Source organism: Sorghum bicolor, chromosome 4 (genome assembly GCF_000003195.3).
Source record: "Sorghum bicolor cultivar BTx623 chromosome 4, Sorghum_bicolor_NCBIv3, whole genome shotgun sequence".
In the NCBI taxonomy this organism is placed as follows: Eukaryota; Viridiplantae; Streptophyta; class Magnoliopsida; order Poales; family Poaceae; genus Sorghum; species Sorghum bicolor.
Window position 1 is genome coordinate 2,545,520 of NC_012873.2, and position 21,443 is coordinate 2,566,962.

A 21,443-nucleotide genomic window follows, 5' to 3' on the forward strand; every position below is an offset into this window, starting at 1 on the left:
ATAAAAATTAATTGCACAGTTTGGTCGGAATTGACGAGATAAATCTTTTGAGCCTAGTTAGTATATAATTGAACAATATTTGTCAAATACAAACGAAAGTGCTACTATTCCTATTTTGCAAAAAAAATTTGGAAGTAAACAAGGCCAGTTCCAAAAAATGCAAAATGTAAAATGTCAATTATTTTGGAATGGTGGAATGCAAAATGACAAAATTTTCAGGGTCATGTTTAGTTTTATCTAAAATGCAGAATTTATTGTCTCATGGGAGCCTCTTGAGGATCAATTTGGGTTTTTTGGCCTCTTGAGACCAAAATCTAAAATGGAGAATAACCATCTTTTTGCCAAAAATTTTGCATAGTGTTTAGTTCTATTTTGCAAAATGATAAACCAAAACCCAAAATTTTTTGGAAAAAAAGGGAAACTAAACACCCCCTGGATAGGTCTTGTGGTAGAACCACAAACTCCTTGTTTAGTTCGTGAAGAAAAAAATTTCGCGACACTGTAGCACTTTCGTTTGTTTGTGGTAATTATTGTCCAACCATAGACTAACTAGGCTTCAAAGATTCGTCTCATCAATTTCGACCAAACTGTGCAATTAGTTTTTGTTTTCGTTTACATTTAATACTCCATACATGCGTCTAAAGATTCGATGTGACGGGGAATCTTGAAAAGTTTTAGGTGGAAGTAAACAAGGCCATAGTCTCAGCATCTGGTATTCCGATATGGCATGGCATAATTTGAATCGTGGAAACGATGCTTGAATTTTATCATCTACGATTTGAAATATACATTTTTTTTAGTTTGCAAGCACTGAATATGTGTTGTCATCAGAGCACTTTTAGTCTTGGAACTAATTTGTATTTGGCACACTATGCGATGCATGGTGAAGAATGCTGGTTTTGCTGAATGTAGGGGTTTTTGGAGACAGTCTCAGGAAGGATTCTCTCTAGCTGCAAGTTTAAGCTGTTGTATGCCGTCTCCGGGTGCATCGATAAGTCTTTTTTTACATAAAGGCACTGGTGACTCTTTCCAATCGCGAGCCAAAGAATTGACGAAGCAAACAATATAATTTTAGCTAACTAAAATTTAGCTTAGCAAGAAAAACCAAACAGGCCAAGACACCCACCACCTTTCAGCATGAAGGCCAATAACGCAGTTGTTCAGCAATGTCTATTAAAAGCTAATGTACGTCGAAGAGCCCACTCTTGTTTAATATGGCATCAAAGGCTCTGGCGTCAAGGTATCGTTAGCTACGTAGCCCTGTTCTTGTATATAATATATAATACAACAATGGCTAACACTGTGCCATCAGGCTGTAGAAAATCTGCCTGTTCTTTCTGTATAAATCAGGCTCTCTAATAAAGCATATTAGGGCACTCCTAATGCAGAAATTATTATGGTTTTTATATACATTAATTGTAGTGTCACGTAAGCATTTTGCTGATGTGGCAATGTAGTTATTGAAAAGAGAGTAAAAATCATAGAAACTGAGTCTAAGTTAGAAACCATGTCTACACAAAATCCAAGACATGAGGTGATATGATTAGCTAAGAATGGAGAGAGAATGAATGTGATTGGATATAAAAATATTCTATAGAAACTATCCATTGGGACCATAGTTTCTATATATAGTGTCTATAAATTTTAATGAGTATAGAAACTATATGTAGCTTCTAGTATTGGGAGTGCCCTTACATCTGTCCACAAACACTATTCCCTAGCTCTATGTTTTGAGTTGACTACATTAGACCTTTAGAAGTTGGTAATTGTGTCGACGGCCAAAACACTGTCAATCTCCTCGTTGAACATGGGAAGTTTCAGACGGGTAGCAATTTTCACCGAGGCACTAAAAGGATAAACCAAAAACACCAACTGAGAAGTGAGAACTCGTAGTAAAGACAACCACAGTGTACATAGCATTGGACGATCTGAGAAAATGTAAACAGAATTAGAGCACCGATCTAATATACACATGGACATTGCTACAAAATTATATATATACACCACAAAATTTGTTTTGTCTGAGCCACACAGCTCAGTATAAAATAAAAGATGACACTAGGTGCCCAAGATCAGCTATCTCCATCACTATCCATTCGTGCCTATAAGACTAAATAGGCTTGTACATGGAGATAATATGGCATTTCTGTGCAAGCTGGGTGCATTTGATGTGCACGAGTGACTTAATTTACAGACCCGTCCACATTAGACACCTTTATCTCAAAGCAGCAGTCTAGCAGAGATCCGAGTCTCTGCATATATTACCAAATAAAAATAGCAACTCCTATGGTTCATCTTCTCTCGACCTTCTGTTTCTGCCGAGATGAAGTTGTTTCAAAAACAATTACACCACTACCTTGCCTCCAAGCGTTTGTATCAGTCATATAAACTGGAGTTGGGAGCCCTCCAACCTCTTGAATTCTTCTCTTCTGTCTGGTCAGATTCTTGATCTCTGTTGCATTTGTATCCTTTGGCCCACTACGAACAAGGTAAGCAAGATCAGACTTCAGAGTTCTCTGATTAGACCGTTCTTCTAACCTATGCTCCAAGTTATGATTTATGTGTCTTCGCCAATACGGATTCTCTTCATTCTTTCCTCGGTACCAATTCCCTTCATTCCTTGGTGACCTGCCTGTGGAATTCTTGTTAAATGAACTACTGGTAGTCACACAACTAGAAACTTCTGTATTGCCATCGCTAAAATTTCTCCTTGAAGATTGTGTGTGCCTCAGAGCAGGAACTGGGGCGCTTACTATCCGCTGTCTATCCGTCAGCACTGGAGCTGCAGCCATCCTCATCTGCTGTTTATCCATCGGTGTTGGAGCTAGATTGCTCTGCTGTTTATCCATTGGAGTTGGAATCGGCTTGATCTGATGTCTATACATTGGAGCTGGAGCTGGAGCTGCAGCCAGCTTGATCTGCTGTTTATCCATTGGAGTTGGAGCTGGCTTCATCTGCTGTTTATCCATCGGATGAAAAGCTAGATTGCTCTGCTGTTTATCCATTGGAGTTGGAATCGGCTTGCTCTGATGTCTATATATTGGAGCTGGAGTTGGAATCAAGATCTGATGCTTATCCATTGGACTTGGAGTTAGAGTTGGAGTCAGCTTGATCTGATGTTTATCCATTGCACTTGAAGTTGGTACAGGCTTGATAACAGGACCCATAGAGCATGGGGCCCTTTTCTTAAATAACTGACACATTTGCTGCACAACAACTGCAAATGTATTTGATTGTCAGGCATGACAGGAAAGTGATGGTAGTGAGAATACATAACTGATATAGCTCAGTGAAAGATAACAAGAAAATAACTTTATCTGCTGTGTACCTTTCAACGGATCTAGAGCAACATCGAACACATGCCACCATATTATCTCATTCTGGGAAAGATCAACATTGTGAAATTCGGCAGCAAGGCATAGTGATCCAGCAGCTATGTAGTGTGGTTTGAACTGCACAACTAAAGTAGTTGGAAGCCTGCATGTATTAAGTGTCAAACCAACTCAGAGGGGAGAAAAAACAAGATTGCCAATTCCAAGAAGAATGTTTAAAAGAACAGCTCAAATAACTTACATATCATTAATGAGAGCCATGGCAGATTGTCTTAGTTCCTTCTGGACGATTCCCAGTTTCTTCAGAGCGAACTTTAGTGGTTCATAAGGATGCTGTATATTGAAATCAAACCTAATGGTTGAAAGCAATAGTGTCTCCCCCACCAAAATCAGCGCTTTCTGCTTTGCAAGAACTTCCTGCTTTTTATTGGAAACAAAAGTTGCACAGTAAACAAGTCAATCAAACATCACAAAAGCAACAGGCCAAGTGTCAAGGAGTAATAATAATAGTGCAAAAGGTGAAGAAAATTAGATACCTCCTGGTGGATTCTCTTAGCAGCATCAGGGTTTTTCTGGTACATTGTTTCATATGCCACGATGACCACGTGTTTTAATAAGCAAGGTGTGTCTTCCATCTTTGAAGCAAGAAATACACAAACAGTTGCTACAGTCTGAAAAACACAGAGGGTTGGTAAGTAATCTTCAACTGTTAGCAAACCAAGAGAATGGAGGAAATGGTAAAAAATTGTATTGCTGAAAATAGAGCACTCAAGTGTGTGCAGTATTTTAGGGGAGATATATTCATGGCCTAAAGAATAATATGTAGAGCCTAAATTTGATACAATTTACTACGAAGTAATTAGATAGTAGTACAACAAGTTGCTAATACTTACTGATACGAGTATTATAAGAAAGTGCTGCTTCAAGTTCGATAAAGTTGCTCCAAAAGGTCACACCTTCGTCCACAATTGCAATTTAGGTGCTCCGGGTAAATTGCTTTAACTAAAACTCACACCCAGACCTCTTATTTGTGAAGGTGAAACTGCTCGACTCCTCAGGAATGATTACAAACTCATGTTTCAGCTTTTCTTTTCTTTTCTTTTCTTTTCTTTTTTTTTAAAAAAAGAAGCATCATGGCAGTTTATACCACCCGAGCGACCAGTACACCACTTAATGTGTACCCGAGTGAAGTACACACATGTGGACATATTTCAAATGAAGCCACCTTGAATATATCTGTAGACCCACAAACTCCTGTGTTTTCTTATGACACACAATACTCTCGACTAACCCCCAGCAAAGGTACAAAGTCACATAATGTTAGGGTCTGATAGCCATAATGAAAATATTTTGTATCTACACAAGAAAAAGAAATTAGTTAATCTCTCCGTGAAAATGAAAGAAAAAAGTTAGCTAGGGGCCCTGCTCGAAAATAATAGGCAAGTACAGGATTCATTTTGCTGAAATGTGAAAGCTGTTGCACCGAAGGTCAAGGTTCTCATATATGAAAAAATACATTAAAATTGTTCCTTCGGTTACTCCAATCATTTAAGGATGCACTTATATATACATTATATATGGCAAGCAAATAGCTTAAGGGTGAACGGTGATAATTCATTCATTAGTGATAAATAACAGTTTGGCCCCATGAATTGGTGAATTCAGATAAGTTGCGGCTTTGCTGAGTGGTTACAGTATACCCTATGTTCATAAAGCAAAGGAACTAATTAACAGTGCTTGTTTATTCCAGAGACCAATGTGCAGGATGCATATAAAACCTCTCAAAGGAATATTGGGTGGGTGCTGCCACGAGGGCAATAGGCAAGTAAGTAGGCACGCATTCTCTTATTATATAATTATTATACTGCGCATATCTTACCTGCCACTGGTTCTTGGCGTGAGACTGGCGGAGGTAGAAGCGGTGGCAGAGCATGATCGCCGTGGCTATTGTAATCTGCGGCCTGCAACGGCAGAAAGAGGACCTCTTTGGTCAGTGAAAGTCCGGCAGAGGAGAGCACAATGCGATGCAATAATTCGGTCTTTCTGAACCGAACGCAGCCAACCAACCACAACCAGCGATGAAACCGCGACTGGGGAAAAGTGGGGAGAAGGGCAATCACTCACAATTGGAGCCTGATGCAGACGTCGCGGATGAAGGAGCAGTAGGTGGCCCGGAGGTCGGCCTCCTCGGCCGCGCTGACGCCGTCCCGCCGCGACGGCGAGCCGCGCTCGATCTCCTCCCGGCTCACGTACCACGACGGGTACCGCTCGCCGCAACCCCCCTGCTCCCGCTCCTCTCCCAGCGCGGCGCCCATCGGGATCACCGCCTCCGCCGCAAACACACACACACACACGGACACGGGTGAAGAAAGACCGGACCTTGGCCGCCGGTAGTAGGAAAAATGAAATCGGGGTCCCGGCGAGGGTTGACGGCGACGCCGAAAGCTTAAGGGCCAAGCAAAGCAAGGCTCTCGGGATTGTTGGTTGGGCTCGTTCGACGTCCGGTTCGGTGGGTGGGTGGGGTGTTTTGGTGGGGTGGCTGGCGAACGGAGCGGAGCGGGAGAGGCGGCGGGGCCGGAGGAGACTTGACTTGGCGGCTGCGCCACGCGGAGAGAGAGAAGAGAGAGTCGCGGACGCGTACGGGACGGGGGTGGCGGTGCGGTTCGTTCGAGGTGGAGCGGGGCCAGCGGGCAGGGGCAGGGGCAGAGCACGCGGATCGGAAGTCGGAACGGCGGCCGTTGCTTGCCCTCCCTTTTCCTTGCGGTGCCCGTTCGGATCCAAAGCGGCACGTGTGGTAATACTCTGTGTATGACGGGTGGGTCCGCTTCGGGGTTCGGGCCCTTGTTTAGTTCCAAAATATTTTTCAAAATTGACACTGTAGCTTTTTCGTTTGTATTTGACAAATATTATCCAATCATAGACTAACTAGGTTCAAAAGATTTGTCTCGTCAATTTCGACCAAACTGTGCAATTAGTTTTTATTTTTATCTATATTTAATACTTTATGCATGTGTCGAAAGATTCGATGTGATGGAGAATGAGAACTAAGGCCTGGATGGATAGACGGACGGCACACAACCTCGATCCCGTGTTGGATTCGGATATTCTTTTTTTTGTGTGTTTCCGGCACGCGCTGTGACCTCGCGGAGCCAGCTCGACGTCCGTGACGTCACGCTTCTTGCAGCTATCTCTAACAGGAGTCTAGGACCAAGGAACGTGATAGATCCACTCCAATTTTTTTATGCGCTGGTTTCATCTCAGGATGGCCGAATACGGATGTTCTTGCTCCACATTTGGCCCTTGTTTAGTTGAAAAAAAAGTTGCAAAATTTTTTAATTCCTCGTTATATTAAATTTTACGGCACATGCATAGAGTATTAAATATAGATAAAAACAAAAACTAATTATATAGTTTATATGTAATTTGCGAGACCAATATTTTAAGCCTAGTTACTCCATAATTGGACAATATTTATCAAATACAAACAAAAGTGTTACGATGACCAATTTGCAAAAATTTTTAGAACTAAACAAAGCCTTGATGAGAGGACGGAGCGAAAGTCCCAATACTAAAAATTACATGTTATAGCTATTAATTTCTATAAATACTATATGAAGAAACTATGATTTCAATGTATAGTTTCTACAAAATAAGTTTTTATCTAATCACATATATTCTTTTTCTATTTATCCCTTCATGTCTTGGTTCTCATGTAGATACGGTTTCTAATTTAGATATGTTTTATATGATTTTTTGTTCTCTCTTCAATAACTATCTTACCACATCAGCAACATGCTTAGCTGATAGTATAGTTAATGTCCATAGAAACTATGGTAATTTTCTGCATTACTAACATTATTATTCGTACACAGTTGAACATTTGTTAAGTGGAGCACACATATTTATCGTCTTTCTCCTGCTTACTTCAACACATCAGATGCGCTATGGTAACATTGAAGGGAGAGAGAGTAGCAGATATTGCAGTGGCGGAACCACGGACCAGCAGGGGCAGTGCCCCCCAAGCATAATGTATAGATATTGATATTTATAGTAAAAAATATTGATTTCACCTTTTTTTTTATTAAAATATGATGATTTTGGTAAAAAACAAGTAGTGATTTTTTGAAAAAAAATCTTCAACATATAATGATGTATATTTTATCACACTAAAAAATATGAGCATATTTGTTCGGCTTCCCTTAATTAAAATCGCTGATTCCGCCACGGAGACATTATGTTGTGTGAGAAAAGTTTTGTGAAATATGTGAGATTATCTTTTAGCTTCATATTAGCTTCTTATTTTTTTTCACTATTCGGCTAGCTCTAAGTGCTACTAGAGACGACCTTATATATTATAAGCGCATAAACACAAATATAGTAAGCACTGTAAGAGTAGAAAAAACACATGCATATAATAAAAAAAAGTTTAATTTTTTTTGGTTGACCTACGAAAATTCTTTATCACGACGCATGACTTTATCATTATCCTTCCCAAAGCCTACTTGAATTGAAATGAATGAAATAAAAATATAGTAATCTCACCCGCTACCTAAATATCCAAGAGTACTCTGTATCCCTCTCTCATCCACATTTTCTTAAGGAAAAAAGAGAAAAACTCACATGCAAGAGTATCCCATGTCTCTTCCACATCTTTTAGTAATTGGCAAATAGGCTACCATCGTGCATAAAAATACGGCCCTTTCTTGCGTGCATCGCTCTTGCCGGCACTGTCTTCTAGATCGATCTAAAGGTTGAAGGGTGTTTGAAAGAATAAAGAGTAGGAAATAATTCCTAATGCAAATGTAAAGAAAGTATATATAATAGTGGTTACGATGATTTAGAAATAGTATATGGTTTTCTGATGTAAAATTATTTTTTATATTTTAGTAGTAGATTATTGGGGACTCTTAAATATGACTTTTTCGGTTATTCTCCCAATATCTTTTTAGGAGTTGCAAAACTACATATTTTTGGAGAAAAATGATACTCTTGAAGATGGTCTAAAAAAGCTACGTTTGCCAAAAAAATCTCAACGAATAATGCTCACTTGGTGAAAAAAAAAATAAATCTTCGAGGTCTTTTTGAGCCAAAAAAAAAGAAAAAAAAACTTTGAGTACCGGATCGGGTTTGGTTAGGCCTCTACAAGGCCCAGGGTCATGACGCCCTCATGTCTGGCTGGGTTGGGCCGAGCGTTCGTTCCATCGAGATGATATGGCCCAACGACGAAACGGCATTTTACCTTTTCTTTTCTCTCCTCCTTTTCCTGGAGGAAGCCACGACCGGCGGCGTCGCTGGGACGCCGAGTCGCCGACGCCGCCCAACACCCCGCTCCATCCCAGTCCATGTGGCCGCCCCAGCCGTGGGCTAAGCATCACGCCACCCGCAGCTCGCCGAATCGTGCGTAGCGCCGGCCGCCCTGGCCAAATCGAGCAGCGGCGCGGCCACATCGGGGCTCAGGCAGCGGCTCGGTCACATCGAGGAGAGGACCACTGCCCACTGGGGGCGGCGCGGGCGCCAAATCGAGGAGGGGTACTCATCTAATCCAACTTCCCATTGCTGATAGGGCTGCCCGCTCGCCGGAGCCGGTGATACCCAGGCACTGATTGGTTCCAGGTTACCCCAATTCCAGTGGCAAGCGATCATACTGCGAGGCTCCACCCAGCTTGAATAGTTGCTGATTTTGGCTCGTGCCAAAGCTCAACCAAGATGTTCCCGTGGGAAATGGACGTTGATGGAGAGTCGAGCGCAACTCTGGGACAGATGGAAGACCTGGTACTGTGCGCCTTCAAAGCTTTTACTTGTGCTTGGTGAACTAGTGGAGTGAATATTGCTTTGCTGTTGCTGAATTTCCTTTTCGGTTGCTGCTGGTATTGCTAATTGAGTTGCTCAGTGAGTTGCTGGTATTGCTAATTGTGTTGCTCAGTGAGGAATGAACTAAAGCTATGCAGATAGTAGTTCCCGGAAGCTATCATGCTATCGTTCTTCCTTATATTGGAGTGTATATTTTGTTGTTCAACCAGACCATGATTCGTTTGTTATATAGATATAGAGTAGGTTATGATTGCTTGCAGGGTATGGAATGGTGTCACTGTGTCAGTTCACCACAATGGCTACTAGTTGTGTTGCTAACTTGCTATAGCATGAAGAAGCAATGCCTACATAAAACTGCAAGTTGTTTTTGAATTATCTGGACATTGCCACCTTGTGATGGGGGATTGGAGATATGAAAAGCCACACTAACAATGATCTCTTTGTTATACATGGGAATTCCATTTTCTGCACATTTCACCACCTTTCTGCAATCCTTCAGTCTGTCACTCTGTTGCTCTTGTTCAATCACTCCCCAATCCCCATCCATTTTCTATTTTGGTTGAAGCTAGATTGTTAGAATCAATAGCACACAGTGAAAGGAAATATAGTTTTATTTATATTGCATCTTGCATTACATTTGTTCAATTGTTCTAGAATTAGATAATAAGATTACTATCGAGCGCCAAGTATTATGGTCGAACTAATATCTTCCTCTAGTGGATATGTTTACTGAGTATCTATTTTCAGTTAGGTTGGAAAGCTTTTTGTTGGCATTATCAGTTGCCTAGGACCTAAAGAAACACCATGTGATAATGGTTGTAACTTGTAAATTATGACCTAAGGTAATTTTGAACTCAACAAATGAAAAAAAAAGCATTTTCTATCTATATGCCAAATTTTAAATAAGGGTGGATTGCTTTATGCGCTACTTTTGGCACTAGTCTTGGCAGGCTCAGAGCTCTGCCACTGGTTTGTACGTCACAGATGTCACTATCCAACCTTGCTTCTTCTGGGATCAAAATGTTTTAAGTAGATGTAAGAGAAATATACTGCTGCTAACTTGGTAAGATTAGCATAGTCCAGTTAGTGCAGTAGTACTGCTAACTAGTCTTTAGTCCATGTTTCCTTGCACAGTTATGTTTGTCCTATAATATGGTCCATCAAACTGTTTTGCAGGGAAAATTTTCATCGGAGAATGAGAGTTGTGGCATTTGTAGAGACATCATCATCGACAGAGGAGTCTTGGATTGTTGTTCACACTGGTAGGTCTTTGATTGCATATTTGTAGTTTCTAGGATTTGATTCATCACCTCCTGTTAATACATATTGCATTAAGTTCTTCAGGATCAACATTGTTTAACTACTTGGGGACTTGGAATATATATTATTTGGCAGATCAGTATTTGATAATGAAATCTGTAGTCCTGATACCTAACCTAAGCTTGTCATTCTCATTTGATCCTGTGCTATCTGTGGCTATAATCACCGTTACTTGCTTATTTCAGTTCTTTGTCTTGCCTGTTATATTTGAAGGTCAAACACTTCAGTTCCAAATGATGTTCCTGTCTGCTAGAGTTGCATGCTCTTACTTTGGATTAGTAACCATTCATTCTATTCTCTTGGCACTTAATTTATGCAGCATAATATAAGAAGTTTAGAAAAGTACTTGCATTAGAATAAGTACCAATATAGCGTTCCCTCCATTCCAAGTTATAAGATGTTTTGGCTTTTCTAGATACATAGCTTTTGCTATGCACTTAGATATACATTATCCTAGATACATATTAGAAGTAATGTATCTATTAAAGCCAAAACGTCATATAATTTGGAATGGAGGAACTAATTGGTTTCTGAAATTTATGAAAATCCCTTTATAAACTGTAATGTGATGCATAGATATCTGAATTCCAAATGCCAGGTTTTGCTATACATGCATTGATAACTGGGCTGCCATCACAAAGCGGTGCCCCCTATGCAAAAGTGAATTCCAACACATAACATGCACTCCAGTAAGTAGCAAATATATTTTATTGTCAATCTTTCCTTTGCTGAATTCTCATAATACCTGTGGAAGAATTCTGTTGTAGAAAAGTTTATTTCAATGTCTCACCTTGGAAGGTAGGATTGCACTAATTGTTTGATATTGCTATTTCATTGGTGAAGGTATATGGTACAATTGGAGCTACCGACGAAGATGAATACTCTTTAACCAGGTATAGGCCAATAGCAGCAATTTTTTTTCTACTTGTGGTATACACACATGTTATTTTAACACTAGTATCCTTAATTGTTTATGTTATATATATTCTGCGCTCCCCCTATTTCCTCCTAAGTTCTTAGGCAGCCTATTTCTATCATATGTTTTTGCCTTTTATCTCAGGATGTTGTGTTTTCATTATCAATAAAAATAGAGGATCGGTTTGAAGTTTTTGAATCACAATACCAGTGAAAGCTTGCCCTTGATATCATTTCGAGCAAAGTAACAAAAAATGATACTTGAGTCACCTTACATGTGAAGCAGGAATTTTTTTCTGATATACCCGGATGCCTGTGCGTAACTGCGTATGCACATCATTTTCATGGGAATTCATGCCATATGATTTTTCCATAATGACTTGATTGTATATTTCTTATTTTATGATTCCTCCAATCTTATGTTTTTCCAACCAATGCTCGAATAAATAATATTAAAACCATGTCATGACTTCTTCTATTATGTTACTCATTGTTTTGAACCAACGCTTCTCGTGCAGCTGTGATGATGATTGGTATGTGCAAGAGGAAAACAGCACACTTTCCTTCCCATCATACTATATTGATGCAGAAGTAACAATACTCAGACAACACTCATCATCTCCTTCCAAACAATCATACTCCTCTGTCCCACAAAGTTGATTGTGTGGCTTGCTCTGTTTTATCGCATTCTCCAGGCAGTAGTTTGTTTGGATGATGGTGATTGCAAGATTCGGAATGGACTTGTGGCAGCTGAGGATGATTCAACTTTAGATACATCTATTGCTTGTGATTCCTGTGATAAATGGTACTTGTTTTTTGTTATCCTTTATGAAGTTATTAATTGGGACTTAGGAACCATATTCCTCTTCTAATTTCATTGATCCTTAACTTTAAACCAGGTATCATGCTATATGTGTGGGGTTCAATCCAGCAATGGCATCTGACAATTCATGGCTCTGCCCAAGGTAATGTACATCTTCTGACTCTATTGAATCGCCATTTCCAAAAAGTTGCAAGTAGTAATAATTAGTAATCATGCTGAACTTGCTCAAACTCTTATGATACTGAATTATCAATTCCATTTGTAGATGCAAGTTTAATGAAGTGGAACATGAGGCAGATGTAATCTTGAAGCAAAACTTCAGTGAGGAGTGTATGATTGGTTCTGATAGGACAGCTACCAATGCATCATTTTCTGGAAGGGTGTCAGTATCTGTTGCTGATGAGGGAGAAACTGCCCTTGTTGTATCAATGGTGGGTGTGCATTCTGAAACTAGGAGTGGTATATCAGAAACTTCACTAGGACTTAAGACAGCACATGAAACATTTAACTGCAGTTCATATCCAAGTCATTCCAAAGATGCCCTTGTTGCAGATGCTAGTTCCCTGCGGAACACAGATATTTTCAGTACATCCCAGAATAAACCTTCTGAAACAAATGTTGTTCACCCTCTTTATCCTGAGCCAACAGAAACATCATTACAATTTTCACCAATACGTGAGCCAGCAACAACCATATTTAGCTCAGAGCAGGGTAACATGTCAACTGAACGGTTAGAAGTACCAAAGCTTGTGTCATCTTGTCCAGTAGTAGATAACGGCAAGGAGGCTAAAAGTACTGGAGAGGAGAATTCAGTGGAGCAAAGCAATAATGAATTATCTCCTGTAACCAAATCTCCACAACCTTTCTTGTCAGGTATGTTGTGGTCATTTGTATAATCAGATATGGAATGTTGATAGCTTGCTTTATTTGGATCTACCGGCCCACGGGCATTACACTAACTGCGACCATGAAAAGTATTCATATGTTGGTCACTGTGTTTCTTACCATTTGTCAAACTAGTTACTTCAGCAACTATGACATTTCATGTGCCTATGAGATGGCTGTTGCAATCAAGTTTTCTTGTGCCGCATTTGTTCTTGTTATGCACTCAGAATACATATTCTCTTCTATCAATGCTGCTGCTGGTAAGTTTGACTAACATTCATGTGTTTATACAGATGAAGTTCAGCAGATGAAAACTGCACAGAACCTACAGTTGCCACTTAGGTGAAAATCCTCAGGAACTTGATCTCACTTGTTTCATGTCAGTTGTCCATATCATTTGCGTAACCTTTTTATTTATTTTTTTTCAGGCATGATGGGCATAATAGCGATGACATGAAACACGAGGACATGGAATCTGGAAATGAAGTGATCCATCCTGCGAAGAAAGCAAAATTGGAAGTGCAAGAGCAGGACATTAATGTAATTGGAAGCTCTGGTTTTTCTTCAACACATAGTCATACTACTAGTCCTGTAAAAGCTACCGACGATGATATGCCAGAGTCTGTCGCACAACAGAAATCTATTCCTGATATAATGAGCATTGTTGAAGGTGATGTTTACAGAAGAGATCCTGGTAGAGAGCTGGCTAAGCCTGTAGGAAGAAGAGCAGGAGATAAGCCTGGTCCTAGAGTGAAAAAGATCTTCCGAAAGGAAGAAGGAAAAGAATCGTCTGCCTTGGTTCAAAAGTTACAGAAAGAGATCAGGGAAGTAGTTAGAGATACAGGCACTAATATACTCGAGAAGGATGGATCCTTTGATGAAAAACTGTTGAGTGCGTTCCGTGCAGCTATAGGAAAGTCAGTGGATGGACCAGCCAAAAGTACTAATACCAACCAATTATTGAGAACAAGGAGATCATTGCTTCAGAAGGGCAAGAAACGTGAAAACCTGACCAAAAAGTTGTATGGAACATCTACAGGAAGAAGAAGAAGCGATTGGCATCGTGATTGGGAAGTTGAATTCTGGAAATACCGTTGCTCCCCAGGAATAAATCCTGAAAAGATTGAGACATTGCAATCAGTACTTCAGCTACTCAAGAAATCCTCTGAAATGGACAAGGAAAGTGCTAAGGGGAAAAAGGAAGAGAATAACAACAATTCCATTTTGTCCAGGTTGTATTTAGCTGATGCATCAGTTGTTCCCAGGAAGGATGGTATTAGGCCTCTCTCAGCCCTTGCAGGATGTGCACCATTAGATAAAAGTAGCCAAATTAAAGCTAATGGTAACAAATCTTCTAATATACCTGCAGCAGGCACCGAGACAATGAAAATCAGTTCACCCAGCAGCACTGGGAAAGCATCAAGCTCTTCAATTCTGAATAAAGAAGCATCTAGCAGAAGAGAAAATAGAAATAGCCAGCCCTCCCAGGATAAGAGAAACCAATCTTCTGGTGATATCAAGCAGGACAAAAGAAAATGGGCTCTTGAGATCCTGGCAAGAAAAAATGCCAGTTCTGCTACAAGCAAAGATCAAACTGGAGGCACTGATGCTCTCAAGGGAAACTTCCCTCTACTAGTATGTTCCATTTTTTAAAATATGTTTCTAAAGTTCGTTTACAACTCCACAAATACTCATCTACTTGGTTTTCCTAGGCACAACTTCCGATGGATATGAGGCCGCAGCTTGCAGCTGGCAGCAACAAAAAGGTTCCGGTATCAGTTAGACAGGTAATTATATGTTTGGCATTGCCGCATCTTTCAAGATAACCTTGTTTGGTCAAACTCAAACAGCTGTTTGATATATAGTTTCTAATGTTTGGTTAGCTGTCCTCTACACCTTGTTGCTGAACTAGATATTATTACTTTTCAAATAACAGAAAATGGTTTAGTTATTATTCATTAGAGAGAAAATAGAGAAGGATTAACCACTGAATGATAGATTTTACTGAACTGTTAACTGATTTGCCAAACATGAGTTTATCACCAGTACTTTTCAATATCAGCTTAAAAGAACCTGCAGCACAACAACCTATAACTGCTCTAAGCGTATGTGTGCTTGTATTTTCTTTTAAATCAACTGTTTATGTTATTAATCGGACTTCTGTATCTCAGGCACAACTTCACCGCATTGCTGAGCATTATTTGCAGAAAGCAAACTTGGATGTCATTCGCAGATGTGCAGATACTGAATTGGCCATTGCTGATGCTGTCAATGTAGAAATGGGTATTTATGAAAGGTCAAATAGCAAATCAATTTATGTGAATCTTTGCTCTCAGGCTACTCGCCAGCATGCCAAGGCAAAATCTGATAATGACACTTCAAATCTAACCAAAAGGACTGAATCAGGCAGTGATCAGATATCACAGGAGGTTACATCTGAGGATACCAATGTTAGTGGCAGTGATGTGGAAGAGGCTCTAAACAGAGCAGCTGTCTCCGATCAAAAGAGTGAACTAGGCGATGATACTGCACTAGAACATACTGTGCACAAGGATACTGTTAGCTTCAGCAGTGCTGAAGACGCACTAAGAAAAGCGGGCCTCTTTGATTCCCCTCCTAACAGTCCTGACAGAGGGACCACGGAGGTTGAAGGTAACTCTAATTCCATGACAGTTTCTGATTGTCCTATGCTTTCACAAAGGAAATACTAATTCTGAAAGATATTATGTTGGTTAATGCAGGAGAATCCAGGCTAGAGGAACCGAGCAAAAACTTGCAGTCAAATCCCGAGGATGTATCCTCACTGAAAGATGATAATTCATCGCTGCCTACTGATCTTGATGCTGCAAACTGCCAAAGCCTTGACACTATGAGTCAGCAACATGAACGTAATTCTGAGGAACAACAGAAGTTGACAAGCAAGGGAGAAACTGAGGACGTGGCAGCAAAGAAAATCAATGCCGCAAACTTGACTGAAGTCGATAGGTGCAGTGAGCAATGCGAAAAATCAAGTGGACCTGGTAAAGAAATTTCAGTTGATTGCAGCGTGCCTGATAAAGTTCCTGGGCATGCAGGGGCTTCAAGAGAGATGATAAAAGTAGCGAGCACTTCACCTAATCAATCTCATGGTGAAGTGATCAGCAAACCAAAGAATTCAGAGGCCCCTAAAGAGAAATCTCGCAGTGACAAACCATCAGTAAACAGCAAAGACCCGAAAGCAGACAAAGCAAAACATGCAGCTGAAGCTGGAGATGATCCGAAGAAGCGGGCATCTGATCAAGCTGGTAAAAATACACCAGATGCCTCAAACTCTACATATAAGAAGGTACCCCACTTATTTGATTGGCAACAGTTTTTTTTGTAGGTGTCACCAAATTTTCACTTCATGCATGTTTCTTTTTCTTTCAATGCATCATGTATGTAGGTTGAAATGTTTGTGAAAGAGCAGATCAGGCCACTTTGCAAGAGCGGTGTGATCACGGTTGATCAATATAAGTGGGCCGTCGTGAAAACAACCGACAAGGTAATGAGCTTCCACCGCGATGCCAAAAATGCCAACTTTTTGATCAAGGAGGGTGACAAGGTGAAGAAGCTTGCGCTGCAGTACGTTGAGGCATCTCAGCAGAAGATCAGTTGACTCTTACGGGATTTTGTAAAATGTGATCGCAATGCATAGGTATTGTTTTCTCGTGCTGGAGCAAGCAATCTATGAAAATGACTTATGTGGATATGGTTAATCGTGTACAGGCGGGAAACAAGTTCCCGTAAATAATTTTTACATATGCGTTTTGCACCTGAGGAAACAAGTTCATTCGTGACTCCATTTTGACAGGAACAAATGCTTCAGGTGAAATTGAAGAAATTTTGCTCGAATCTGACCAGTGATCACTCATGCTGAATACTCGTAGCGATAGAATTCTTAGCTCATGCTTAATCCCGTACCGTGAATAGCCTCGAAACTATAGAATTCTTAACTTCCGGTTTTTTTGGTTAATCCCGTACGTAAATTTCTGTTGAGTCGACAGGACTGGGCCTTGTTTAGTTCACCCAAAAAAGCAAAAAACTTTTCAAGATTTCCCGTTACATCGAATCTTGCGGTACATGCATAGAGCATTAAATATAGACGAAAATAAAAACTAATTGCACAGTTTATATGTAAATCGTGAGATGAATCTTTTAAGCTTAGTTACTCTATAATTGGACAATGTTTGTCAAATAAATACGAAAGTGCTATAGTTCCAAAAACCAAAAAAATTTTGCAACTAAACAAGCCCTGCTCACTCTCTGGTCGTTCCTAAGAAAATGGTGGAGAGCTGTACTTTTTTTTTTGACAAGTGTGGAGAGCTGTACTTGGGGGGAGAGGAGAGCTGTACCGCTCCGTTATCCGATCACGCGCTAGAGGGAACCACAGATGTGGAATGCCAACTGAACAAAGTCACATTTCTCTGAAATTGCAATTGACAGTGCAGGTTTCCTGATGATACGTACATTGCCGTTACAGCTCGATCCCTGGTTGGAACCAAACAGTAGGAACAGTGGTACTTCATGTCGATGTACGTGCTTTATTATTGGTCCAGTCATGGTTCTTGATTAAAATTAAAAATGGGATACATGGCATGGCAGACTTGTTCCACTCTCACCTTCAATGTCGGGCTCTCGGCGCGCCGGCATCGGTAGTGAGCATGTCCGCCATGGGCGTGCGTTCACCATGAACTTGACGCTGAATGGTTCCGGTCCGGCCCCTGGTGTAGATCGATGCAGCAGTTCCCCACTCGTCGAACACGATCGACGTCACCACAAGCACATGGGGCCCCGGCCAACCGGATCACCGGCCATATATTATACGTACGCCCATGGACAAAATGTTCAGCTAGGTTCGTTTCCTTCGTTCGTTTCCTTGTCCGTGGACACAAATGTGTTTTGGCCGACCATCCACTTATCCAGAGCATCGATGTATACATATAATCCGAGGTACAGTTATCTCCTACAGCTACACGGCAACACCTAGCTAGCTACTAATCATTGGCAATCATGTTTGCTAATTAATTAGCCGTTGTTACCAAATGGACCGTGTGAACGTACGTACAACAAAAATCAAGCAAATGAGCGCGCGGCAACCAACGCGCAGGACACGCAGCTAGGGCCGTGTTTAATTTGGCAGCGTTCATCGGAGTATCACCCCTACTCAATCAAACAGATTCTCCATTTATACCCTATATATAGAATAGAAACAAAAAAAAAAAACCGGATCTCTGTTCAATTTTATCGAAATCGTTCTAAAATCATTTTTCATCACCTGCTCCTGCCTCCTCGTGCTATTCCTCCGTCAGAATCACTCTTTCGGAGAATCAAAAAATTGCTTCAGGCAACTCCATTGTCAGCAGCTACCTACAATAGAATGGTAGCTGGATGCATGTGGATGATCCATATATATATGCATATGGAATTATGGTTTATGGATGGACCACCGTGTGTCAGCTTGCTGCATGCCTGAATCAACGCCACCGGCCGGCTTAGTTTGCTTCAATTCAATCAAGTTCATCGGTGACAAATGGCAGGCAGAGATCCTATTCCCAATTAAGTACGTTTGGCTGAGCTCTGGAAATCCATAGAGGTATACTGTATAGCTCAAGCTGTATACACGTTAAAAATGATCATTTTATATTTTTAAAAGGAAAATCAGTATTATTTGAACTAAACATATAGTATGTATGTTCGAAAGATTTTTCCTAATATAGATGTCGAAGGTGATGCTGTCGAACAAATACTCTTAGGCTCCGTTCGTTTTTTTAAGCCCTTTTTTTTCTATTAGCTAATAATATTTTAATTTTATAATAAATTAATGAATAATATTTTTAGTGATGACTTACAAGTGAAAGTCTCCGCGACAATGTGGCGGCCGGCCGACCCGTCCAGGAAATTAATGCTAAAAAAACTGATGAGTCAAAAAAGCACGAACAGGGCACGGCGCGGCCGAATGATGGGGCTAGCTATAGCTGTATCTAAGGTTTTTTTTCAATAAAGAAAATTATGTTAGATCAGAGACATGCATGATTAGTAGAGCTGGCTCGATTGCCTAAGAAACTATACAATAATTGATTTATAGCCAAGCTAATATTAATACGGAGGAGAGAAGATATGAGACAGTTGATAGATTGACTCTCATACAAACATCAAGCTAGGCACGGATGTATAAGTAGTGGTGAGACCAAATAACAAGGGTTGTAAGGAAAGAATAGAGAAAAATGTATCTTAGAAACAAGTATAAGACTACTTACTATATAACTTGTCTCCAATCATCTGACTTATAGTCAAACACTTAATTCTATTATTAACTTTGTTCTAATCAAGCTAGCTAATACTCCGTAGATATGATCGTACTTTACCTTTTTTTTTTACGATATCGTACTTTAGCTTAACTGGCAAGTGGCAACCATGCGGGACTCTACTCTCGCCAAACCCTACGTATATACTATTATAAAGTTCGGTGCTAGCTAGGAGCAGGCTACGTACTAGCTAGTACATTGTGTAGTACTCCGTATACTAGCTGGAAGATTTTTGTGAGCTGTTGCATTGGATTATAGTTACTCACTCTATTCTAAATTATAAGCCATTTTGCTTTTTCTAGATACTAATATTTTCTACTCACTTAGATATATACAATATATCTAAATACATATATAAACCCATGCTCCTAAAAAAATCAAAATGTCTTATAGTTTAGCCAAAGGAAAGAGTACTCCTTAAGTATTTAGAGCACCTGCAATGGTTAAAGCTAGTTACTAGCTGCGGACTTTTTCAATAGTGCTAACTTTTAGCAGATACTCCCTCTGTTTCTTTTATCAGAGTTATTTTGGTTTCTAACAAGTTACAACAGAGATTAAAAAGGACGTGGAGAGATCGAGAGAGTCTAGGTACACAACACAAGCTGTGAATGTGGACACAAGTACTGGCTGCCACAGTGACACACAAAGCGGGACAGAGGGAGTAACTTTTAACATGGATAGGCTCACATGACATTCTCACATCACCTTAAAATATGCATAAGAGCTTAGCTCTTAATAAGAGCTAGGTTTTCTCTCTCTTTTATTAAAATATGAGAAAAATACTTAGAGCATTGGTTAAAAGCTAATTGTTGGAGTGGCCCTTATGAAAGCTATCATGAAAGCTAATGGTATGTAGAGATGACTAGAAGACACAGGGTCCATGGCCCACCACACAGACCGACCCGAGCATGACACGACTTGCTCCTACTTGTGCTTGGGTCGACCTGACCCATGGTGCGTGTCGTGTTTGGTCTCCTTGCCTAGGCCCACTAGCCGTGTGTTTGGTTGGGGGTTGAGTGAGTTGGGTTGGATCCAACCCAGTTTTTGGAGACGGAGTCAACCCATCCAGTGTTTGGTTGCACTTCTGCTTTTGGGGACGGAGCCAACCCGTTTCAGTGTTTGGTTGAAGGATTGGGGACAGAGCGGCTCCATCCAGTGTTTGGATGAAGGAATTCAGTGTTTGCTGGGAGCCAACCCGGTTGGAGCGGCTCCGTCTGCCAGATTTTGACGGACGGGTCCAACCCGCATCTAAGAGGAATATTCCACCCTGGAGCCAACCCAACCCTCCCATCCTCCAACCAAACAGCCACGAGAATGGGTTCGCTCCGACCCGGCTCGCTCCGCTCTCCAACCAAACACACGGTAGATGATATTGCACGACTCTATAAAATGGCTATTCTACCCTACTCTATGTATAACATCCAATTCTCAAATCAAACCATACCCTAACTAAGTCATCCTCACTCTAGTGTTGATGCCACCTTCTCCTTCCTCTCAACTCTCCACCATCTCCTTGGAGCACCCTCCTAGGCTGGGGCTTCTCCTCTCTCTTACACTTTCAGTGGTGGTGGCAGCGCGCCCTGAGCTCTTTGTTAGTGAGAATTACTACTATGAATATGAAGGGTGGATTTGTTGATACCAAGGATGGCTGTATGATCTGAAATTTGTGCTTCTTTGCTTTATGTTTGTTGAGCTAGTCGGGTTGACATGGCAGATCCTAGGGTCATGCCTAGGCTGTTTGCGCCGAGCACATCGACGGACACAACACCACACGATTAAATAATCAGGACATATGACCTGACTTTAGGCAGGTCGTCGCTACGTCCATATTTGACCATTTGTAGTATATGCTAGTCATATGACATTATTATATATAACAATATATACTGTCACGATAGGAACTAATTAATTTATGATGCTGGTCAGCTAGCTTGTGTTCAAAATTTGAAACTTGTAAACGATAGTATATACTCCCTCTGTCCCAATAAAAATGTCGTCGTAGCGTTTGGACGTTGTTCCAAAGAAAACGTT

General features: G+C 40.6%; 2 protein-coding genes across 5 annotated transcripts; one reads left to right on the forward strand and one right to left on the reverse strand.

Moving 5' to 3' along the window:
* On the reverse strand, positions 1,893 to 5,908 carry LOC8057520 (cyclin-T1-1). Of its 3 annotated transcripts, none has more exons than XM_021460076.1 (6): positions 5,457 to 5,908; positions 5,212 to 5,293; positions 3,869 to 4,003; positions 3,574 to 3,752; positions 3,329 to 3,477; positions 1,893 to 3,217 (listed from the first exon to the last, which is right to left on the reverse strand). In XM_021460076.1, exons 1-6 carry the CDS (start codon positions 5,645 to 5,647, stop codon positions 2,292 to 2,294), a joined length of 1,662 nt encoding a protein of 553 aa, XP_021315751.1. In that variant the 5' UTR covers positions 5,648 to 5,908; the 3' UTR covers positions 1,893 to 2,291. The 3 variants fall into 3 exon arrangements, with proteins under 3 accessions (XP_021315751.1, XP_021315752.1, XP_002453265.1); XM_021460077.1 differs by lacking the exon at positions 5,457 to 5,908 and adding an exon at positions 4,226 to 4,688; XM_002453220.2 differs by having other exon boundaries at positions 1,966 to 3,217; positions 3,574 to 3,749; positions 5,457 to 5,907.
* Positions 8,588 to 16,961, forward strand: LOC8069935 (uncharacterized protein At4g10930). 2 transcript variants are annotated; one of them, XM_021459177.1, is made up of 15 exons: positions 8,588 to 8,861; positions 8,946 to 9,104; positions 10,320 to 10,405; positions 11,062 to 11,152; positions 11,307 to 11,356; positions 11,897 to 11,969; positions 12,074 to 12,183; positions 12,278 to 12,343; positions 12,467 to 13,074; positions 13,380 to 13,428; positions 13,515 to 14,721; positions 14,799 to 14,873; positions 15,258 to 15,738; positions 15,828 to 16,411; positions 16,511 to 16,961. In XM_021459177.1, the coding sequence occupies exons 2-15, from the start codon at positions 9,039 to 9,041 to the stop codon at positions 16,721 to 16,723; spliced, it is 3,759 nt and encodes a 1,252-aa protein (XP_021314852.1). In that variant the 5' UTR covers positions 8,588 to 8,861; positions 8,946 to 9,038; the 3' UTR covers positions 16,724 to 16,961. The 2 variants fall into 2 exon arrangements, with proteins under 2 accessions (XP_021314852.1, XP_021314851.1); XM_021459176.1 differs by having other exon boundaries at positions 8,962 to 9,104.